A 21,552-nucleotide genomic window follows, 5' to 3' on the forward strand; every position below is an offset into this window, starting at 1 on the left:
AGACCAGGAGAAAACCTGTCCACGTGACTACCTGACCAAAACCCCTTAAAGTCCTTCATTTCTTGGGCAAAAACATTTGAAAACTGGACATGGGCTTGGAAATGTACCCTAAAGCTTCCCTCCCAGTTACCGTGTCTACTACTGTTGCTAGGCAAGACCAGGTTTGTGCCTTAAAGATAAGAGAAGCCGCGTGGGTTCTTTTCCAGGAAAAGAGTAGCGACTTGTCAGGCACTGAGGGGAGAGGTCCAGGTCTTCTGGCTCTCATGTGCTTGGAAAAATTCTTAAGAAATAATAGTGACCCAAACTGAGAACTACCGTCTGACATGTACTGACTGTGTCTTGGATCTTGAAACCTTTAGGCACTTAAAGAGAATTTTCACTTCTCTGTCAGGCTGGGTCTAACTGTTCCTCATCTCCAACGTCTTTCCTGTCAATGGCTAAACAGGACGATGCATCCTTAGAGATCCACTCTCTGGTTTTTAGGTCAGAATTACATATGTCACAGAGGCCTCTGAAATCTTACAGAAGCTCATTATCAAGGAACCTTTGTTCGCAGTGGTTGTTCAGAGCTTTGCACTAAGGTTTCAAATATAAAACTCAAGGGGGGGTGTAATCTCACTGGGCAGGTCTAGCATGGGTGTGAACCACCCAGCATTGTGTGGCTATAGCAGGCAGTTTCCCGCAACTATGAACAAACCCCCTAGAGAGAATCAGCTTTTAAAGACAAGACGTTGTTTTGGCTCACAGTTTCAAAGCGATCAGTCCATGACTGGTTGGCTTCGTTGCTGTTTTGGCCCATAATGATGTATCCCATCATGGCAGCTGCATGCCACTGGGCCATGTAACAGTGTTTACCCCGTGGCTAAAGAGTAAAGGAGAAAGAAGAGAAGGGACTAGGGTTCCACTATTCCGTTCAAGAGTACAATGACTAAGTCCAACCCCTGAAAGGGTACACTGTCTCTCAACAGACCTTACAGGGAACCATGCCTTTACTTTATGTATCTCTGGGTCACTTCTGAGATTCAAAACACAGCACTGTCACAAATACCTCTGTGCCACTGCTCTAAGAGTCTAGAGATGAGGGGCACAAACTAGATCTGTCTGCTGACACGCCCGGTGGCACTTTGAATTACAGCTGCCTTTTAGAAACCACACCTAAAAATAGCTCAATGTGCAGAAATTCTGACCCCAAAGGATAAGACTCAGTTCAAAAAAAGGATGAGTTATTCTTAGGTCTTTATAAGCAACTGCAAAGGAAATTTCATTCTCAGCCACACCAGCAATTAGCACTAATGATCTCTCTCTCCCAGACGTATGCTTTGGAGATGAGATGAGACCGTATGGGGCCAAAGAACATGGATTGCCATTCAGATAGGCACTGACCTTGTCTGTGGTAATCAGGTACCCAGGAGCCACGGCGATGGGTTTACATTTGGCATGGCTGTTAAATGCAGAGCAAGGTCTTCACTCACACCCACTGCATTGATCACTCTGGTATTTAAATCTGAGCCCGGAAGCCTCTGAGTACTGAAGCACCATTTTCAGATTGCTACTTAAGATGAAAATCCAACTTTTTTCTGTTGCATTTACGAAACTGAATCAGTCAGAAGAACACTTTGATACGGTAAATACCTACACATCAGTTCATCTACTTTGAAATTAATCAAAATATTTAGGCATCTCCACAGAAAACTCTAATATGCCTGAAACAAGGCAATAGTTATTTACTCCCCAGGATCAGAATGTGTTTTGGGAAATCTCTATTTGACTTTGATGCAATGAATAAAAGCTGGCTTCATGGAACTCTGTTGTCAGAATAACTAATGTTTTGAAAACACGGTGATTCAGAGCCTGTCCGATATGGCTATTGAGTGTGCATCTCGCTGAATCTCAGAAGGAAGGGATTGTTCCTTCATCTTGTTCTGTATTTCCTTTGGACGTGGGCTCTTTACCAGTGTGAACAGTGAAGAGCTAAACTGTTAACAGGTTTAAAGGAAGGCAGCGTGGTGCGTTGCAAAGGCAAGTGGGAGAGTAGCTGCAGAGCGGACATCAGCCAGCGTTGCTGAAGAGTCCTTATGCCCTCCATGCTCACAGCTCAACTTGTTCTGATTTCCCCAAGGACCCTGGGTGTAGTGGGAGGTGGCAGAGAAGGATCAGAGCCCTGGCTTGTCATTAAAGAAGTGATATGTTCAGTTCTGTAAGGCAAATTCATTCTATAATCATAAATCCAGACCAGGTAGCACTGCACACTAGCGTTTGTACCTTGCTTCATCCTCAAACCGCCTTTTCTTGAAAAATCTTATTATTGTCAGCCATCTTATTACATTACCCTCACTTTAAATGGTGCTTTTCAGGCTAAATTAACCCACACCTACCTCACCCTCAGTCTAGACTTAAAATAAACCTCAGGAATCATGAGTAAATATCTTGACATTTTGGTTAACTGGCACTGTAATGGAGAGACTGTTAGACAGTAGTGACTAGAAGCATAACCTTTGATTGTTTTTGCTGACGTGGGTGAGAGGATTCAGGGTTGCATTGGGAGGTGTGTGGGCAGAGGCAGGGGAATTTGGCAGTGCATGAAATTGCTTATGAGGCTTGTACATGTGTGCTCTTTCAATGGCACAATATAAAAATAACTACCCCACTATTGCAAAAATAATCTTTCCATACCAGAAATAGAATATAAATGTATATTATATATATAAATAGAACGTGGGCATATAGATAACAGTAGGTGTAATCTTTTAAAAAATACAGTGTTTAAAATTCTGTTTAAATTTGTCATTCCGTGCAGGAATTCGTAATTTTAATGTGCAGTGTCAGATGGGAGAATTCAGCATAGAAATGAGTTAGGAGAATGTAAAACCTGAGAATGCAATGGACTGAGACTTGGAGGAGGGAGATTTGAACACATCACAGGATAAGAACCATGCAATCGAGGTGCCACAGATTACAATACAAAGCATGTTTACTTCTTATGCAAATGCTTGCGTGTTGCTGTGTGTATGGCTGCTTTTGGCTTCAGGTAAGCTGTCCTTTGCTGTGGATCTGGGCTCAGACCTACTGTACTATATAGACAGGTGATCCTTAACTGAAGATGGGTCAGGTCGTAATAAACCAACTGTAAGTCAAAAGTGCATTTAATATACCCAGCATAATATCATACTGATAGTACACTGGGTAGCAGTGATGTTTTCTGTCATGGCTGAGTGACTTGGAGCCAATCATAGCTTATCGCTACAACCCAACTACTTGAGAAAGACCTCACTGCACATTGACAACCAAGGAAGAGGTCAATATTCAAAGTACAGTTTCTATAGGATGCTCACCCACATCACTCAGAGTAAAGATCATTCCAAATTTGAATTGTCTTAAGCTAAGGGATGTATTCACTTGTGTAACCCTACAAAACATTGTAAGCATCGGCCAGGGTCTACCCTTCCACTAGCCAGCCTAAAGGCTGAGAGTAGGGAAGTACCCTCCCCTTGCTGTGAGAAAAATTACAAGACTGTGTTAAGAATAATTCCATTGCGAAGGCATGAGGAACCAGAACCAACAGTCCAATGTATCAATTTATTCTCAATCCTCCACACCACATCATGCCCCTCTCTCCCACACCCATCTTCTCCAAGATCTTCAAACATGTGATTCCCAGATGATGATACCTGAGTAGGCAAGAGTGTCTTGGGATCTGTGACAGCTCCAGATGTCATTCCTCTTGTTCTGGTTCTATTTAAACTGAAAAGGTAACTGTTTTTCCCCACCCCCAACACACACACACACACACACACACACACACACACACACACACTCAAGAAACAATAGTGGAACAGAAACAAGATACCTTCAGTTAACATTCCTCACCATAGTAGGGAAGCATGAGATGTTTATAGCAATCATGGGTTAGGGCAACTGGAAAGTCCTGGTAGGTAAAATGTTGCAGGTTCCCCTGGGAAGGGGATATACTTGACTTTAACTTCACTATTGTTTCCTGTGTGTAGCTCCCCAAATCTTATCCCATTTCCTCCTTGTGGCTGTTGACACCACTCATTGGGAGCTTCTTTTGGATTCAAATCCTCTCTTGACTATTTCCCAAGGCAGTCAGTCCACTTGCTACCTAAACAGCCTGCTCTGTGTGTTTCCTGAGAAAGGTGGGATGGGACCTGGAGATATTAATTTTTGCATATTACACACACACACACACACACACACACACATATTGTATGTATATTGTATGTTGGTCATGTCTATCTCCCATTACTCCAAGGTCCCCCACCTTGATCCCTTGTATTGCTTTTGCTGCTGTATGCAATGCTAGCTGGCCCATGAGCTTCAAGCTCCACCTCCCATCTCCCTGCAGGAGATGCATCTTTCAGTAGCAATGCTGAGATTACAGATGCGTGCCTCTGCATCCAGCTTTTCACATGCATTCCTGGGATCAGATTCATGCCACTAGCCTTGCATGGTGAATGATTTAGCTGTTGATCTGTTTCCTCAGGCACAGTGTTTGTTTTTAAGGATCCCCAAAACACAGGCAGCAAAAATACAAATAGATAATTGGGTTGAGAAAATTAATAACTTTCTGCACAGTGAAGGGAATAATCAAAAAAGTTACAGATCAGCTAAATGATAGGGAAAGCATTTTCAAACTATTTATCTGACAAGGTATCAGGGTCCAGAACAGATAAGAAACCAAATACGTCTGAACAGTAAGGAAAAAAAAAAAAACCCAAAACAATCTAATCACAAAATAGGCAAAGAATCTGAACTGACACTGCTCCAAGGAGAACGAGGAATGGCTAACAAAAGTCTTCAGTCTCAGCAAGCATCAGAGAAACACACCCAAAGCACAAATCATTGTTCCCCTCAGATTAGATGGAGGGTCACCAAAAAAGACATATGAACAACAAATGCTTGTGAGGATGCACAGAAAAGTAAGGAAGAGGAAGAGGAGGAGGAGGAAGAGGAGGGAGAAGAGGAGGAGGGGGGATGGAAGAAAGTTTAGTAGGAAGCTCCAATACCCACTGAAAAAAATGAGGGTTTACTTGTGGGTTTTCCTTAGAGTGGTAGGGTAAAAACTGGCTGCAAAAATAATTTTCCAAATGACTAGAAAAATTCTGAATTCATAAAACGATTAATGTTTGAAGAAATGAGAATGCTTGTCACTCTGATTTAATCTCTTACACATTGTGTACAAGCATTGGCCCACCATACTGTAGCTCCTAGAGATACATGAGCATCAAGTCTCACGAGAAAGCCTCCTTTGAGATTTTTGTAGGGAACATACCGTCACCCATAGCCATACACACTCAGATACACATACATAGACACGCACAGTCACACAAACACATACATATATATAGACACACAATCTCTCTGTCTCTGTCTCTGTCTCTGTCTCTCTCACACACACACACACACACGAACAAAACAAGAAAAAAAGACTCATTTTCCATCTTCACACCAGTCCTGCCATGCCACCATATAACAGAAATCACATGTTTTTCCTGACTCAGAGTGGCTGATAGAAACTATTAGCATAAAAGATGCTAAGATTGGCAGGTAGTGAAACCTGTGAGGAAACAGGCTAGCTGACCTAACAAGCATGGACCAATCTCATGTTGTGGAAAGGTGTTAGCCACTTCATCAAGGGTATTGGCTAACGTCTAATGTGGGCTCTTCATGAAGGTAGGACAGCAACTTTCCTTAAAAGGCCTTAAAAAGAACTATGATTCAGGGCAATGCTCACTGAATATGAGCAGGGGTCCCACTGTGTTAATGTCTCTGGCTACTAGAATAGATCGTCACAGTCTTGTGTCTTGCTATAACAGCTCTGGAGGTGAAAGCTTGAGCTGCTGTCTCTGGGGCTATGCATCTTCTGAGGGCTGCCAGGATGCATTTGCTTTCTTCCTTCTCCCCACTCTGTGGGTGCCCACACTTCTTTGCCTTCTGCCTTCTCCCAGGCCAGCAACGTTGCAGAGTTTATCTCTGTGTCTTTACAAAATTAGCTTTCCCTCCTTCCTGACTCCAATCTTAAGTGCCTTTGGAATTATGGTGGGCTCACCCAAATAATCCAGGATCACCAATGAGCTATCTTAACTTCATCTGCCCCCTTACTCTCTCTCCCTGTGCCACATAAAATGGCAGTGGTTAGGGATCCTGTCCATCACATCCCTGAAATGGAGACTTTGTTTGTAGCCACAAAAATCTGAAAGTCCCATTTCTGTCTTAGAGTTTTACAATGCACATCTCCAAACACCAAACACTCAGAGCTCTGAGAAGAAAAAAAAAAAGCCTCCATCCAATCAGGGACCTCGTGTGCTCTCCTTGTACCTCGCATGGAAATGAGCAAGAAAAATGTCGAGAACTAGACAAAGCAAGAATCGGTTTCTGGCCTAAAGGAGCTGAAAAAAGCTTTCTATTTTTCAATCATTAATTGCAAATTAATACCGAATTAATTAGCTTTGGAGGGAATGTGTGGCAGAAAAGTGAAGAAAAACATCTGCACAAAACAGAAGCTCCAATTACCAGGCTCCTGCTCACTCGGTCTCGGTCACGAGGCGCCAGGCACAGCTGCAGCTGGGAGCCTGTGCCTATTTTGCATTTTACCATTGACATATTGTGGCTTATGAATACTTTTTTTTAAATCTGCCTAGGTCATTTTCTTAATCTCTCTGAGTCTGTTTCTCACATGTAAAATTGAGTCAGCATTATTCCTTTCATCTAGTACCATCCTGGGGTCTTAATAGGGCTAAGATACTCTTTACATTAGAATAAGGTTAAAAGACAGAGCAACAGAATCTGGGTGCTAGGTATTGTGATGGTAATGGAGACTGCCATTACCAACGCTTTGTTACATGCACAATCCTTTCGGTAGGCTTACTGCATCAACAACTACTGCCTGTGTCCAACTCTATCCCTATACGTGGACTGGCCAGCATCTTTCATCCTTTAGCTAGCTCATGTTGATACTGAGAAATATAAACTACAGAAAGGTGAGATTTGTCTTCTCTTCTCTTTAATTCCCAGGGGGTATTTGTTTTTTGTAGTGAGCTCGTAATGATTGTTTACAGTGAAAAGGCCTTGGAAGGTCTCACTCGTTCTGAGATTAGTCATGCAGCAATTATACTATTCATGTCAATCTGCTTTATGATAATGTATTATAAACTATTCTAAACCTGCTCAACAGAGTACAGTATAATGCTTGCAATCTTCCTCAGATCCCCCTCTGGCTAAGATATCAATTTAGTTCCTTGATTAGAAAAAGCCGAAGAAGAAGGTCCCTTTGAGAAGACATAAACAAAGTACAGAGAAGTCAGAATCTAAAAGTGCATCAGAGCTTGTCATTTAAGTGTGAAGAATCACAAAAGAGAAACGGTTGGTTTCTCTTACATTCTAGAGAATGCCATTTATCTTGTACAAACACTGTCCACACAAGCCCCTGAGCTGTGGATCTGGTCAAAAGGGAAGAGATCTACTCAGGTTAGAGCTATCCCGTCTCATACCTGATCTCATACCTGGTTTTAGATTGGTAGTAGATGAGTCTTGCAATCCATGAGCCACTTATTTTAGAGTTTCTCATGTGGGTACACTGTATTGTAGTATTTTTCCTCCCACCTCTCCCCATCTAATGCCTCCTACCCTCATATATTCCCCTTTCAACTCATGCCTTTTCTATAATTACAAACACGTGTGCACACACACATATATACATACACTCACACACATATGTACACATACCCATGCTCATAAGTACACACATATACACACATCTACACACTCACACATACATATATACGTACACACTCACTCACACATATGTATCCACACATACATAATTCATTCATATACACATATGTACACAAGCTCACAATTACACTCCCTCACATGCATATGTACACACACTCATACTCACCTACATCCCTACTCTCTCTCTCTCTCACACACACACACATAAATACACACATATATGTTTCTATACACATATACACACTCACACATACATACATATGTACACACATACTCTCACATATACTCTCTCACATACATATGTACACATACACGCTCACATACTCACAACACACACATGCACGCACACACACACACACACACACACACACACACACACACACACACACACACATCTACTGGATCCAATCACAAATGCCGGTATGTGCATATGTTCAGTGAATGCTGATCACTTATGCTCAGGCAACATATCAAGATGCTGGTCCCTGAAGAAACCAGTCTCCCTCAGCCAATAGCCATTGACTGCCTGTAGCTCTTCAACTAGTGGTGGGGCTTTGTGACCCTTTCCTTCATCCACATTGACATATCCACCGGTATGGTCTTGTGCAAGCAACCATATTGCTTAGAGTTGCTCAAAGTCTTTAAAAAATAATTTGAATTCTATTTATTATTATTTGGGTTCTCCATCCAAGCATGTGTGCTCACAGCTCACACACACACACACACACACACACACACACACTCAGGGTGAAGGGGCAAAGAGTATGGTTTGAATGAAAATAAGCTCAAGACAAAATGTACTCCTTGGCTTTCTGTAGCTGAGTCTCCTTTTCATTTCACAAGACCTTATGACCTTATGCAGAAGTCATAACTGCATAACCAGAGTAAGAAATTTTGTCATTGACATGTCTATGGTATGCTTACAGCTAGCCTATAAAATTAAAAAACTTGCTAGTTGTGTGAGAGGCACTTTACATCCTCAGTGCAAGGTCTTCTCTTATTTATTCCCATTTGCCTTTCAGATACAATTTGAGCATATCACTTGCATATGAGTAAAGTAAAAGCTGGCGAAAGCGAGAAGACAGATTCATGTCCTACACCTTGTTAATCTGGTTTATGGAACCACACATTTGGGCTGGGGAGTTAGACCAACAGTAAGCGTGTTTTCTTGTGAGCATGAGGACAGGAACTCAAGTTCAGAATCCATGTTTAAAACAAATAGCCAGGCATGGTGGGATACACTTGTGAGATCAGCTGGGCTTGCTGGCCGGCCACCCTAACATACCAGACAAGCTTGAGTGCTTGGAAAACTGTTACAGAAAGAGAACTAGGTAAGAGCAGCTGAAGAACAGCTCTCGAAGCTGTCCTCAGGTCTCCACACTCATGTATGTGTGCACACACACCTGTTCTAATATATGTGCCCGCACATACAAGAACACACACCTATAATTAAATTGAATAAAACTTAAAAGCAAGCATCAAGACAATAGCGAAGGGATGTTGCTAGAGACAGGTTAAAAAAAAAGCAGCACTTTGGGAGCAAAGAGTTGAGTGCATACAGTCGAACCCAAGCCTGCCGGGAACTTGGGCTGCTTAGGTAACAGAATTTTAAGACCCACCTCTGTTATTTCCAGAGAAGAGAGGACTGGTGTCACCAGTCATCTGAAAATACCAGATGATACAAGGTAGTTCTATTTTTAGAACTGCAATGTAACCACGAGACTTTACAACAGAATCCAAATGTGTTTTGTTCGAAGATGCCACAACCAGTCACGACTGGCTGGCACTGCAAAAATTGAATGTCACAGCAAAGGGAATTACCACAGTGAGAGAGAGCTAAGGGAACAGTTGTACTGTCACTGATGGCTGGTTGGTGGCCCCAAGAGCAGAGGAGGAGTGTGTATGTATGTGTGTGTGTGTGTGTGGTGTGTGTGTGTGTGTGTGTGTGTGTGTGTGTGGTTTGTGTGTGAATGTATGTATATGTGTGGTATGTCTGTGGTATATATATATATATATATATATATATATATATATATATGTGTGTGTGTGTGTGTGTGTGCAAGAGTGGGTTGTGTTTTTGTGTGTGTGTATGTATGTGTGTGTTGTGTGTTTAATATGTGTGTGTTGCGTGTGTGTTATGTGTCTGTGAGTGTGTGTGGTGTTTGTGGGTTATGTGACTGTGTGTATTTGTGTGGTGTGTGTGTGGTGTATACGTGTGTGACTATGAGTTTGTTGTGTGAGTGTGTGGTGTGTGTATATGCGGTGTGTGTGATGTGTGTGTAGTGTGCATGTGTGCCAGCACGAGTGTTTTGTGTGTGTGTGTAAACTCTGAACATCTACTGAACCCGGTGATTTCCTCCATCAGTTATGAAGCAGCACTCACTCACTCATTCCACAGAGGGCACTGATGACATGCTGAAGAGATGATTCCCCTCAAGCTCAGTTTGATGAACCAGAGTTGATTGGGCTAGCTTACAGGAGTGTGATTGACTTTGGACAGCTACACTACCCGAAAGCCCTGTCCCAGTAGAGCTAGTGACCGCCACAAACCTACATTAGTAGATTCCCTGTGCAGCTTGCAGGTAGCTATCCCATGGGGGTTCCCTTCTTCCCCAGTAACTGTGACTGCTCATCTAACCTTGTGATTCCTGGAAACTTTTGTTAGTTTCGAGAGCCTTTGACACCACCCTTCCCACCCCACCACTTCCTCCAGGAGGGACTGGCTCAATCCACAGGAGTAACTAACGCTACAGGGTGAAATTTTGAATGCTCATTGTTTGGACACCTTGTTCTGGCTGTTAGTAACTGGCTCTGTGATTCTGAGATAACAATTTTCTTCTTCAACAGTCCATTTTCTCTCATAAAAACCATGAGTTAGACTAGATGCCCCTCTAAGTGGGCAGTGTCCACACTGTAAGCAGGTGAGTAACGCACCCTTGAAACCTCATAGGTGTTAGCATGAGATAATTTTCTTTTAGAGTGAAAATTTCTTTTTAAAAGAAAATTATTAGCTCTATAGCAATTTTCAACTATATATAAAAAAAGGTCTTTATAAATGTCACTGGCAGCAGAGAAAATCTGTGTGGGAAGAAAAACATACCTCACAAATCAAACCAAACAATTTTAATCTTGCTCCTTGTCTTCTTCTGGTTCTGATTTTAGTCTTCTGGTACCATGATCTGGCATTGAAGGCCAGCGGATTAGAAACTCCAGCTGCTTTCCAGAAACAGCCCTACCTCCCAGGCGTCCAGCACACTCCCCTGTTGGCATCCTCCTGCATGCTATCTTTTACTCCTTATGGCAGCTTCTGAGAAGATGAGGAAGCTTGGCATGAAGGAGGGAGGGTGCTTCTGACCTAGGTCGGCCTCCACTCCACCTCCACCCCAAGTGTGATGGTCCTCGCCCCTCTTCTGTCCATCCATCCCATCCTCTGCCATATATGTGCTTCCCCCTGCAGCCATACGTCTGACCTTTAGGTTCAGGGGCTCTGTGCACAGCTCCTCTCTCCTTCCATTCTGTCTCAGATTTCTACTCCCTAACTTCTGATAGGCGGTGACATCGAGGAGCCTGGAATGACTAAGCCTCCTGAAGGTGCTGTCTAGATATCCTTCATCATCCTTACCATCTCTATGAGTGTGGTCTATCATGGCTCAGAGCACACAGAGATCTTATTTGTTGCTGCTGTTGTAAGATACCCTCATCTGTCCTCATCGCCTCAGGTCTACCCAGAGGCCTGCACAGCACACACCTCCCATGGAGCTTAAGACTGAGAGATGATATTTGCCTCTCTTTCTCTCTCTCTCTCTCTCTCTCTCTCTCTCTCTCTCTCTCTCTCTCTCTCTCTTTCTCTCTCTCTCTCTCTCTCTCCTCTCTTTTTCTGGGGAACCTGTCCAGATCATATCACATAACCTTCCTGCGTCTTTAGCAAGCATTCTACACTTGAAAGTCTTAGACGTCTGTAAAAAGGTTTATGTGCCTTTAAAGCAAGTATGGCTTCTGCAAATTAGAAAGAAAATACCTGGGTTCCCCCGCTGCTGTGCCAGAATACTTAAGGCTTCTAGGAAGGGAAGGACAATGGGAAAGGAGAATTAACACGAAGGAAACCAACGTTGATTACTGTGCCAAAACGGTTTAAAATGCTTACTTGTTTCTGTTTCTGGGAAGATGGAAAGACACATTTCCTTATTTCTCCCACTAAAGTTGACTTAAAAAAAAATCCCTGGAATTATGTGTGAAACAGACAAAAGAATAGGCTGAAAGGTGAACAGGAGCAAAAGATTAGCTCTCTCTTTCTCTCTCTCTCTCTCTCTCTCTCCCTTTCCTCCCTCTCCCTCTCTCCCTCTCTCTCTCTCCCCCTCTCTCTCCCCCTCTTTTCCTCTCTCCCTCTCTCTCTCTCTCCCTTCCCCTCTCTCTTTGTGCGTGTGTGTGTGTGTTTGTGTGTGTGTGTGTGGAACTAAAAAACAACGTTGGTTGTTCCCTTATGTTAACATTTTTCTTTTGCCTTTTATGTCCCCAGCTTGAAGCTGGAGAAGCCTGCAGCCTGAAGAAGCCATGTAAGCCCAGGAGAAAAGGTGAAAACCAGACAGTGCCTGAAGCAAAGCATGGACTCTTCAAGCTGAGTGGCAGGCAGGTGAGAGGGGCCACTTGGAAACACCTTTGCTGAGCCCAAGGCCAGCAAAAACAGAGTCGGATCCACGACAGTACTGTGATGATTCTGTAGCAGCAATGAGACATGCCTGTCACCCGCAGACACAGTGGCGCCCCACAGTAGATCCCGGGGAGGCTGAACTCTGGTGTCCAGCAATAATCAACAGTTGCCTAAGGTTGCTAAGGCCAAGGAGGAGGTAGTGCTGCTCCTCCCCAGAGCTCCCGCCCAAATCCAGTCAAATTAGCTTTCCTTCTACCAGAATAGCGTGAGAAGGAACAAGGCTTGACCAAGAATTAGAATCTCATCGAGCAGTGGTGGCGAACGCCTTTAATCCCAGCACTTGGGAGGCAGAGGCAGGTGGATTTCTGAGTTCGAGGTCAGCCTGGTCTACAAAGTGAGTTCCAGGACAGCCAGGGCTATACAGAGAAACCCTGTCTTGGTAAAACAAGAAGAAAAAAAAAAAAGAATTAGCATCTCAACACGAGCCTCACAATCTAAGTCCCATCTAAGCAGCAAGGCCAACATTTAAATTTGCATTCATCCAGGAAAATAGCTAACCTTGAGTAGAGATAAGAAAATGAACTGAATAGAAAAAAGTCCTCAACAGACACCAGGCCTAAGACTACAGGTATGTTGGGGTTACTATCTGGTCAGGATTTAAAAGCTTGGGAAAATCACAATGATTTATGAGTAGTTAGAAACACACTTGAGGGGTGGTGAGATGGCTCAGAGGTTAAGCACTGGCTGCTCTTGCAGAGGTCCTGAGTTCAATTGCCGCAACCATGCGGTGACTCATACCCATCTGTAATGGGATCTGATGCCCTCTTTGGCATATGGCTGTATATACAGATAGAGCACTCCTAAACATAAAATAAATCTTAAACACACACACACACACACACACACACACACACACACACACACGAAGCAAAGATACAACACTAGATATACCCAAGAAGTGTAAAATATAAAATAAAACAGAATAGATATTTTGGAGCTAAAACTAGAGTATCTGGAATAAATAAATCCATATGTAGTGGATATATACAGAGGAAGATGCAGAGAGCTACAAGATTAAAATTACCCATCCTAAGTAATAGAGCCAATACAGAATGAGAAAATATGCAATGCATCAGGGGCCTGTGGGATATTTGAGTATTTAACTTTATATTATTGAAATTATGGAGGAATAGAGACTAGGCATGAATGGAAAGTAACAGAAGTAGCAGCTGGAGACTTTATTTGGTTAAAAAGGTAAGCGGTACAGGTTCAAGAAGCTGTGAGGATCCTGAACAGGTAAATGAAAAGAAATCTCTGACAAGACACTTCACAGTCAACTGCTGAAAGAAAGCGAAAGGACACGTGACATCAGCGAAAGGTCGATTCCACCTCCCACTCACAAGGAAAAACTAATTCCAAGCTGACAACCCTTCCCAACAATGCAGTCAGAGGTGATACAATTTTCATGTCCTAGAAGGGAGAACTCGTAACCCAGAACTCTTTGTTCAGTGAAAATATGCTTTAGGAATGAGGTGTAAGGGGGTGGGGGGAGGCGGGATTGTGACGTTTTCAAAAGAAAGATGGTAAGAGAATCCGTCAGCAGCAGCTCTTGGCACAGACACACCTGTACACCTGTACCGTTCCAATACCCTGGTTGTGCTGCTGTACCCTGGTTTTGCCAGATACGAGTATTAGAGAATCTGGTAGGCAGAATACTAGGGACCTCAGCATCATTTCTTACAGCTGGATTTGAATCTACAATACACATAAATAAAAAGCTTAAGTAGAAAACGTTTTTAAAAGGCAGCAACAACCCCCTGTTTAGCACATGAGACCACACCAATTTTTGGCGTAGAGAAGACGTTTTATTTCCTGAATGAATAAAAAATCTAAATGTGGGCCTTTCTGATCAGATGTGAGGGTGTCCTGGCACTCTGAAGCCCAGGAACCTTACAGCTCCGAGGTGGAACAGTGTCCCAGTGGAAAGGCATCCTGAGAACTGGGAGCCCAGGAACCACCCAGCTCTGGGAGGAAACCACCTCAGCAGAGAAGGTGCAGCCCCCAAGGGAGGGCATCCCTCGCCTAGCTCAGGAGCTCAGGAGCTCAGGAGCTCAGGAGCTCAGGAGCTCAGGAGCCTCAGCCCTGCTCCTTCCCTTCTTCCTTTCATTGCTTCTTGTCTTCTCACACCAGGCAGCCAATCTCATAAAAAGAGATTGATTGGAGAGTTCAGGGAGAGGAGGGACAAATCCAGGAGTGGCTGGCTATGCTCCTGGGAGGGAACAGATAGGGCAGGGAATTAGACAAAGCACAGCCCTTATTTAGGGGTTCTGGTGGGGTGGGATCTTTGTGACAGTTATTGACAGGGAGGTCTGGGGGAGGGGCTTGGCTGCTGGATCTCCTCAGCCTCCTCCCCAATTTCCTGCCTTGAAGCTTTACATAGTTTGAAAAGTTTATAAAGTTTATAAAGGTAGTTCACAGCAGGGAAAGCCTTCCTTGCCTCTTAAGTGACCTGAATAACCAACACTGAACATGGAAATATTTATTTGATATTTATTAAGGATTTTTTTTTCTTTTTTGAGACAGGGATTCTCTGTGTAGCCCTGGCTATCTTGGAACTCACTCTGTAGACCAGGCTGGCCTCAAACTCAGAAATCTGCCTGCCTCTGCCTCCAAGTGCTGGGATTAAAAGGCGTGCGCCACCACTGCCCCGCAAGGATTTGTTAACTTAAAACTTGCAGCGGAGTGTAGTACTCCTCCTGTCTCATGACCTGGAGATAGCTCGCTTTCTCCCCTCTCCTCTGATTTGGCTTTGTACATTTATTTGTTCAGGGAGCTTTAGATAACTAAAGGAATCACGTTTTCTTGAGTGCTCACAGAAACAGAAAATTTTCATTTTTTTCCAAAAGTTTTTCTTTTCTTTATTTATTGTGGGTGCCAATATGACACGTTTTGTCCAACTTGACACATAATTGAGATCCAAATCTTAGCCAGTACAAAATTTAAAGTACTGGGCTTCCGTGTTTTTGTAAACTAACATCCAATGAACATTTTGGAAATGCATCCCCTCATCCCTTCCCCTTGGAGGAAAGAAGAGGGTCATACTTCTGACCTGTTTGCAGGAACTAACTACCAGGGAGGATTCAGGTCCCCACTGCTAGAGGTAATCTCTGCAGCCTGGTAGGCGCGACTGTTGTAAATGTATCTCCGAGAGACACATTTCCGCGCACAGAACTGTTTCCAACTTCACAGCTCCAAAGCCAGTAGAGCACACAAAGCAGGCTACGAAGGCAAGGTTATTGGGTTGACGATCGATTTATGCTTCTAAGAGAAAAGGTGCAAAATCACACTTTTGTAGTCATAAATACAAGTGTGGGAGCCTGAAGTCATTTCATTACAAATCTATGGAGCAGTGCCATCTAGTGGTCAGAGTTTGCCTTGCCGAATGAAGAAAAGTTAGAAAGAAAACCGGTCTTTCAGTACCAGCGGTAAACTTGGTAACAACATCCATAAGTGTTCATAAGGTGTCTTCAGAACCGAAGGAACAGGTCAACTTCCACGGCTCTTCGAAGGGACCTGGGTAAAGAGCCATTCAGATACCTTGTGGTGGAACGCCTGTTTCTTTACTTTGGCGGTCCCCATCTCCTTTTCCATTCTCTTGATCTTCTGTACTGTAAAGCTCCCGGGTTCTTCTGAGCCCAATGCATCATAGACTCATTAGGAACAGTCTCGAGCTTCCATCAAGACGTGCCATCTCCTAGCAACCTGCGTCTTTTCTGCGAGATGAGAGACTTCCCACTAGAATTGCATTAGAATCTCTGGATCTCCTAATGTGGAGTTGAAGCCGTTACATTTCCAGCTCTGAGGAGAAGTGAAAGTTGTTTAGGGAAGTTTGCTCAATAGAGTCAGGCTACTCATTTCTGGATTGTTCTGGGTCAGGAAGAGCCAGTAATATTCTGTCCACCAGCCCTCGGCGTCCCATTTCACAACGGCTCCCTCACACCAAACATTTGTCCTTATCTTTAGGTTGTTCTTTTGCTATTTCTCCTTTGCTGGAAAAGTTATGCAGATTACCATGCTTCAGGGAACTACAGCTCTGACATTCTGCAATTCTCTCTGTCAGGTAAAGATGCTCCTTAGAGATTGTGGAGCAGTGTGTGGAGAAGGTGAGATAGAAAGGAGCTTCCCAGCCGGCTGTGGTGGCGCATGCCTTTAATCCCAGCACTCGGGAGGCAGAGGCAGGCGGATTTCTGAGTTCAAGGCCAGCCTGGTCTACGAAGTGAGTGCCAGGACAGCCAGGGCTACACAGAGAAACCCTGTCTCGAAAAACCAAAAAAAAAAAAAAAAAAAAAAGAGCTTCCCTAGCCTGTAGGTAGGGATGGAGGTAAACTGCAGTTTACAATTCAAACTGCTTTAAGGTGACTTAAAAACAGTCTTTTCCAAAAATATTTTTAGAATTCTATACTCTAAAGGATGCATGAAACACCTATGGATTTGAAAAGAAATGGTATGAAAAGAAAAGAGAAGGGACCACTGTAACCAACCAAGTCTAACCAAAACAACAACAACAACAACAACAAAACAAAAACCAAAAGACAAACACGCCCAGATTGTGGGATGACCTTAGCTGATGTGCTGAGTTCAGTAAAGCTGCCCAGGGGTTACCTGCAAAGTCCTTGACGTGTGAAGCTTGGCGTGAGACACTAAACTTAGAGAAGCTGATTTGGGCCCCTCCTCTTGGAGTTTGTCTCTGGAGAGATGAACCTCAGCTGTGCTGTGTGGATGAGGCACTGCACATGGAAGCAGCTCTGTGGTGATCTCTAATTACATTACAACTGAGCTACAGAGAGACAAGCATGCCATAGTCCCCTTGAGAACACACCTTCAATTACCTAAAGCCTCCAGCCAGACCTCTCTTAAAGTGTCTACTATTTCCCCGTAGTTCCACTCTGAGGATCGAACCTTTAAGACATACGTGTTTGGGGGGCATCTAATGTTTAGTCTAAAGCAAGACCTGCCCTAAGCCCTTTTACATCGTAACACATCCGATCCTCTTAGCAATCTTGATATCTTCTCCTCTTTCCTACCCTTCACTTTACAGATGAAGACGTAGAGGCACAGGGATTATCCGGAGTGTCAATGTTGCCTAACTGGAAGGCAGTCCCACTCAAATCTCAGATTGAAATGAAAGGACTGAAGTTGCACTCTGGCTGCGTGCTTACGACAAGTCACCCCTGTCATTGCCTAACCCAAGAAACGGGGACCATTTTGACTCTCTGTCCTGTGCTAGGCTATTCATTTACATATGTGCTGAGTTCTAACCACGTGTCAGATAGAGACACAACTGTGAGGGTGGATACCTTCTTTCCTTCATAGACCTTGTGTCATACTGAGAAAGGAAGAAAAGATAATGCAAAGAACATAGGTGTGTGTGTGTGTGTGGGGCAACTCATGACAGATTTCCCAGTGAAGGCAGCGATGCTGGGGCTGAGTTGGGGCAGTGAGGCTAAGGACAAGAAGGGCACACAGTGGTGTGACTGCTCTCACTCTTCATGAGGCGTGGGCTGGTCAGGCAAAGCTGAGGAGGCGACATGTTGATTGGGACCTGGAGAAACACTGGGGACTATGGGGGATAGTCCCCATAGTCACCCAGGATGACACATGGGAAGGCCACGTGGTCCAGAGTAAAGGAGCTATGCTGAGAGTAGACTGGCATGGGCTCATCAGCCAAGTTACTGATTTGGACCTATTCTTTTGTGTTTTTTCTATTTTGTGTTCTGATGTGTGTGGGTGTGTGTGTGTTTTCTGTGTCGTTTAATCAAAACTTTGCAGTGTTTTTTTTTTCTTCAGACACTAAGCTATGGGCAAAGAAGGCTGAATGACATTTTTCTTTAACATTAGCTCTCTATTTATTTCTTATGTTTATCTTTCTCATTTACCCAAGCAATACATAACTATTGTGAAATACAGGTAAGTGAAATAAAAATTATTAAATGCCAAAAAAAACCCTGTGCAGAAGTAAACATTATCATCATGTTAATGTATACAAACCTGCTCCCCTGTAGTCTTTCTTCCCTCATAACTTATGTAATTTACCACAGGCGGGGGGAGAGAGCCCTAGCAGGAGGTGGACTGGCTAAGGAAGTCGTTTGCGCTTCCTCATATTCTTATTTTGCAAAATTTACTAAAAGATTTTGGCTTTAACATTACCGGCACAGACTCACTTTTAAAGAATTATATGTCGAGAAGAAAGGAATTATATGCCTTAGAAAACATATAGTCTGTGATACAAATGTTATGTGTGTATCACTGCGATATATAAAAGTCTATATATTTTCTCTAAATATATATTTTAGAAACAGGGTTTCTCTACATAGTTCTGTCTGTTCTGGAACTCACGATGTAGACCAGGCCGGTCTTGAACTCACTGAGATCCACCTGCTTCTGCCTCCCAAATGCTGAGATTAAACATGCGTGCCACCATGTTCTTAATGTTTCAAAAGGACATTATATAATTGCCTGATTAAATAATTTCTACAAACTTTATGTGTATAAGTGTTTGCCTACACATATGAATGTGCACCACATATGTGCCTGGTGCCATCAGGGACCAGAAGAGAGTATCAGATCCCATGGAAATGAAGCTCTGGATAGTTCTGAGCCACCATGTGGGTGCTTTGAGTCAAACCCTGGTCCTCTGAAAGACCAGGGAATGCTGCTGAGCTATTCCTCTAGCTTCCTAATTACACAATTTTTGGCTCTTGTTTAAAGTGAACATTGGTGCCAAGCTCTTTAGAAAATATTGAAAGCTGTAAGGACCGTGGTGGCTTGGTTGATAGCAAGACTTCTGCCTGTGCTGGGGTTGGAGAGCCATTTTCCTCTTGTTTTCTCTCTTACCCATCCTTCTAAGGCAATCCTTCACCAGGTAGAGGTTAAAAATAGCTCTAAGTCATTTAAAAACCTTGAATAACTTAACAAGTGCGTGGAACATGGTAGACACTCAGTGCGTGCCATTTCCTCTTCTCTTCGTTCTCTCTTCTGAACCCAGGAACACAAACGCTACCTTGTTTGTTTTCTCAAAGTTGATGAAGAACTTCTGCACCCTTCCTCTCCCCTTCCCTCCTCCTCTACAGCATTACCAGGCTACCAGCTTTATTAATTAAAAACTAGTATTTCCTGCTCCTAGGGTCGTTGCAGGTAATGGCTTCTGGGTCACGTGTGGGTCAGTAGGTGGCAGAGAGGAGAAAGGCTATGTCTACGCTAGTGCTCTGACCTATGAACATCTGAACAGTTAGGAGCCTAACATTCCCTGAAAGAATTGAGCTTGAGGCAAACGCCAGTCCTCCACCAGGTGACTAGGACACGGAACTGTCCTCTGGGACCATGGTGGGATCCTGGCTTGTGTTGCCACGGGAGTTGGGGAGGGAAGTGGGGAGGGGTAAGGGAGGGCGCAATCTGAATCTGGAAGCAGCAGGGTTCTATTACGTCCAAACAGACATCCCTGGTCTGGGCTGCTCTCTTGGCTCCAGCAGACCCGGCCCCTACCCCGCCCACTTGTTTTCAGAGCAGTGGCACACACTAGGCTCAGGCAGCCTCCTTTTCCCTTCCCGCTACCTCCTGTGGCGGGCACTTTATTGATTGAGCCAACTTCTCAACCCAATAATGTTATTTAAAAAAAATTCTATTCAGAGATCTTGTCTGATCTGGTTTATTCCACTTCCCTAGCACTACCTGTCCCAGACATCATTTAATACCATCTCCTTAGTCTTGGTAGAAGCTCGGTAGCAAGTGGAGGACAAAGTGGAAAAATGGCCTAGACAGCCTAATGAACCAGATTGCAGCTTTCACCCACCAGGAAACAATTGTATGCAGATGAGAAAATATTAAACATTTCTGACAGTAATTTAATGTTATCCATTTAAAAGTCATCTGACGATTTTAAAAATGGAAAATTTTGTTTCTCATCCCTATCAAACAGATATTAAACTTTCCACAATTCCTTATGGCTATGTCAGTCTTGATGATCATAATGCCTTTTTAGAATAAAACTCGGCCGAAAAACCTCCATAATAATCAGGCGGTTTGGAAGAAACAAAATTACTTTTTTATTACAAGCGAATAACATCTTAAATCATTAAAATGTTTCTCCATCCGGCCCATCCATTCTGGCTGGCAGCTAAATCCTGACTGTACAAGTATTTCTTTTTCTTTTTTTTTTTTTTTTTTTTTTGGTTTTTCGAGACAGGGTTTCTCTGTATAGCCCTGGCTGTCCTGGAACTCACTTTGTAGACCAGGCTGGCCTCGAACTCAGAAATCCACCTGCCTCTGCCTCCCAAGTGCTGGGATTAAAGGCGTGCACCACCACCGCCTGGCTGTACAAGTATTTCTAAGCGTGATAGTTTGATGTTGGAAAGAGTGTTGTAACCACCCCTTCTAGGTTTCAGCCTCTATTTCTGAAGGAATTTTCCCAAAGTTCCACGGCCAGACAGGTAGGCTGAGCCTATGACAGTCTGATCCCACTTCCTGAGCTAAGTCGTTCTCTGAGAGACAGACGGCTGGTGACTTCCTCTTGACATTCATCCAATATTCTGAGAAAAATCCCTGTTGAAAGGAGTGTGCTGTGGGTGTCAGGACCTGAGCAGGGATCATGCACCCTACCCCCAGGTCCTAAGACTCAGCAAAGAGTTGGGGCCGACAGGTAAACCTTAACAGGCTAGTCTGCTTAGAAGACAGGGACTGTATCAAGTCCTACTGTTATCAGGAGGCAAAGAAGCAAGAACTGGATCCTGAATGAAACAGAATGTAACAACTCCATGAATTTTGTCCATCCTAACTTGACAATTGTGAGAAGTCCTTTGTGTCAAATTTCTGAAAGTTAGGAGGCACTGGCTTCTTGGAACCTAATTCTTAGCAAAAGATTTAAGAGGAGGCAAGGTTTCTTACGTGGCTATTAACGGCTTACATCTATATTTGTGTTTTGATTTAGAGAATACAAAACAAAAATGGTCATGAGTGTGAACGGGAAACCATGACTGAGAGACTAAGGGAAGAGTTCTCTGACCTAAAGCCTGGTTCAAACATCACAAAGCATCCCCAAACAGCAGAACCGTGGGAGAGCAGAGTGCAGACCAATCAAAACTAGCCACAACCTGGCA

General features: G+C 43.5%; 1 protein-coding gene and 1 non-coding gene across 2 annotated transcripts in view; both read left to right on the top strand.

The window, feature by feature from the left end:
* Window positions 1-8,166: 8,166 nt before the first annotated feature.
* LOC110302341 (transcription factor BTF3 homolog 4-like) overlaps window positions 8,167-21,552 on the top strand; it is a 144,399-nt gene continuing 131,013 nt past the window's right edge. The window contains 2 exon segments of the mRNA XM_085828313.1: window positions 8,167-8,172; window positions 12,269-12,382. Coding sequence (XP_085684439.1) covers window positions 8,167-8,172; window positions 12,269-12,382 — 120 coding nt within the window.
* On the top strand, window positions 19,573-19,704 carry LOC115032053 (small nucleolar RNA SNORA17). The gene has a single exon (XR_003837700.1). It is a non-coding gene; the product is annotated as a small nucleolar RNA SNORA17 (small nucleolar RNA).

This window comes from Mus caroli, unplaced genomic scaffold, assembly GCF_978045245.1.
Source record: "Mus caroli unplaced genomic scaffold, Mus_caroli_1 scaffold_11, whole genome shotgun sequence".
In the NCBI taxonomy this organism is placed as follows: domain Eukaryota; kingdom Metazoa; phylum Chordata; class Mammalia; order Rodentia; family Muridae; genus Mus; species Mus caroli.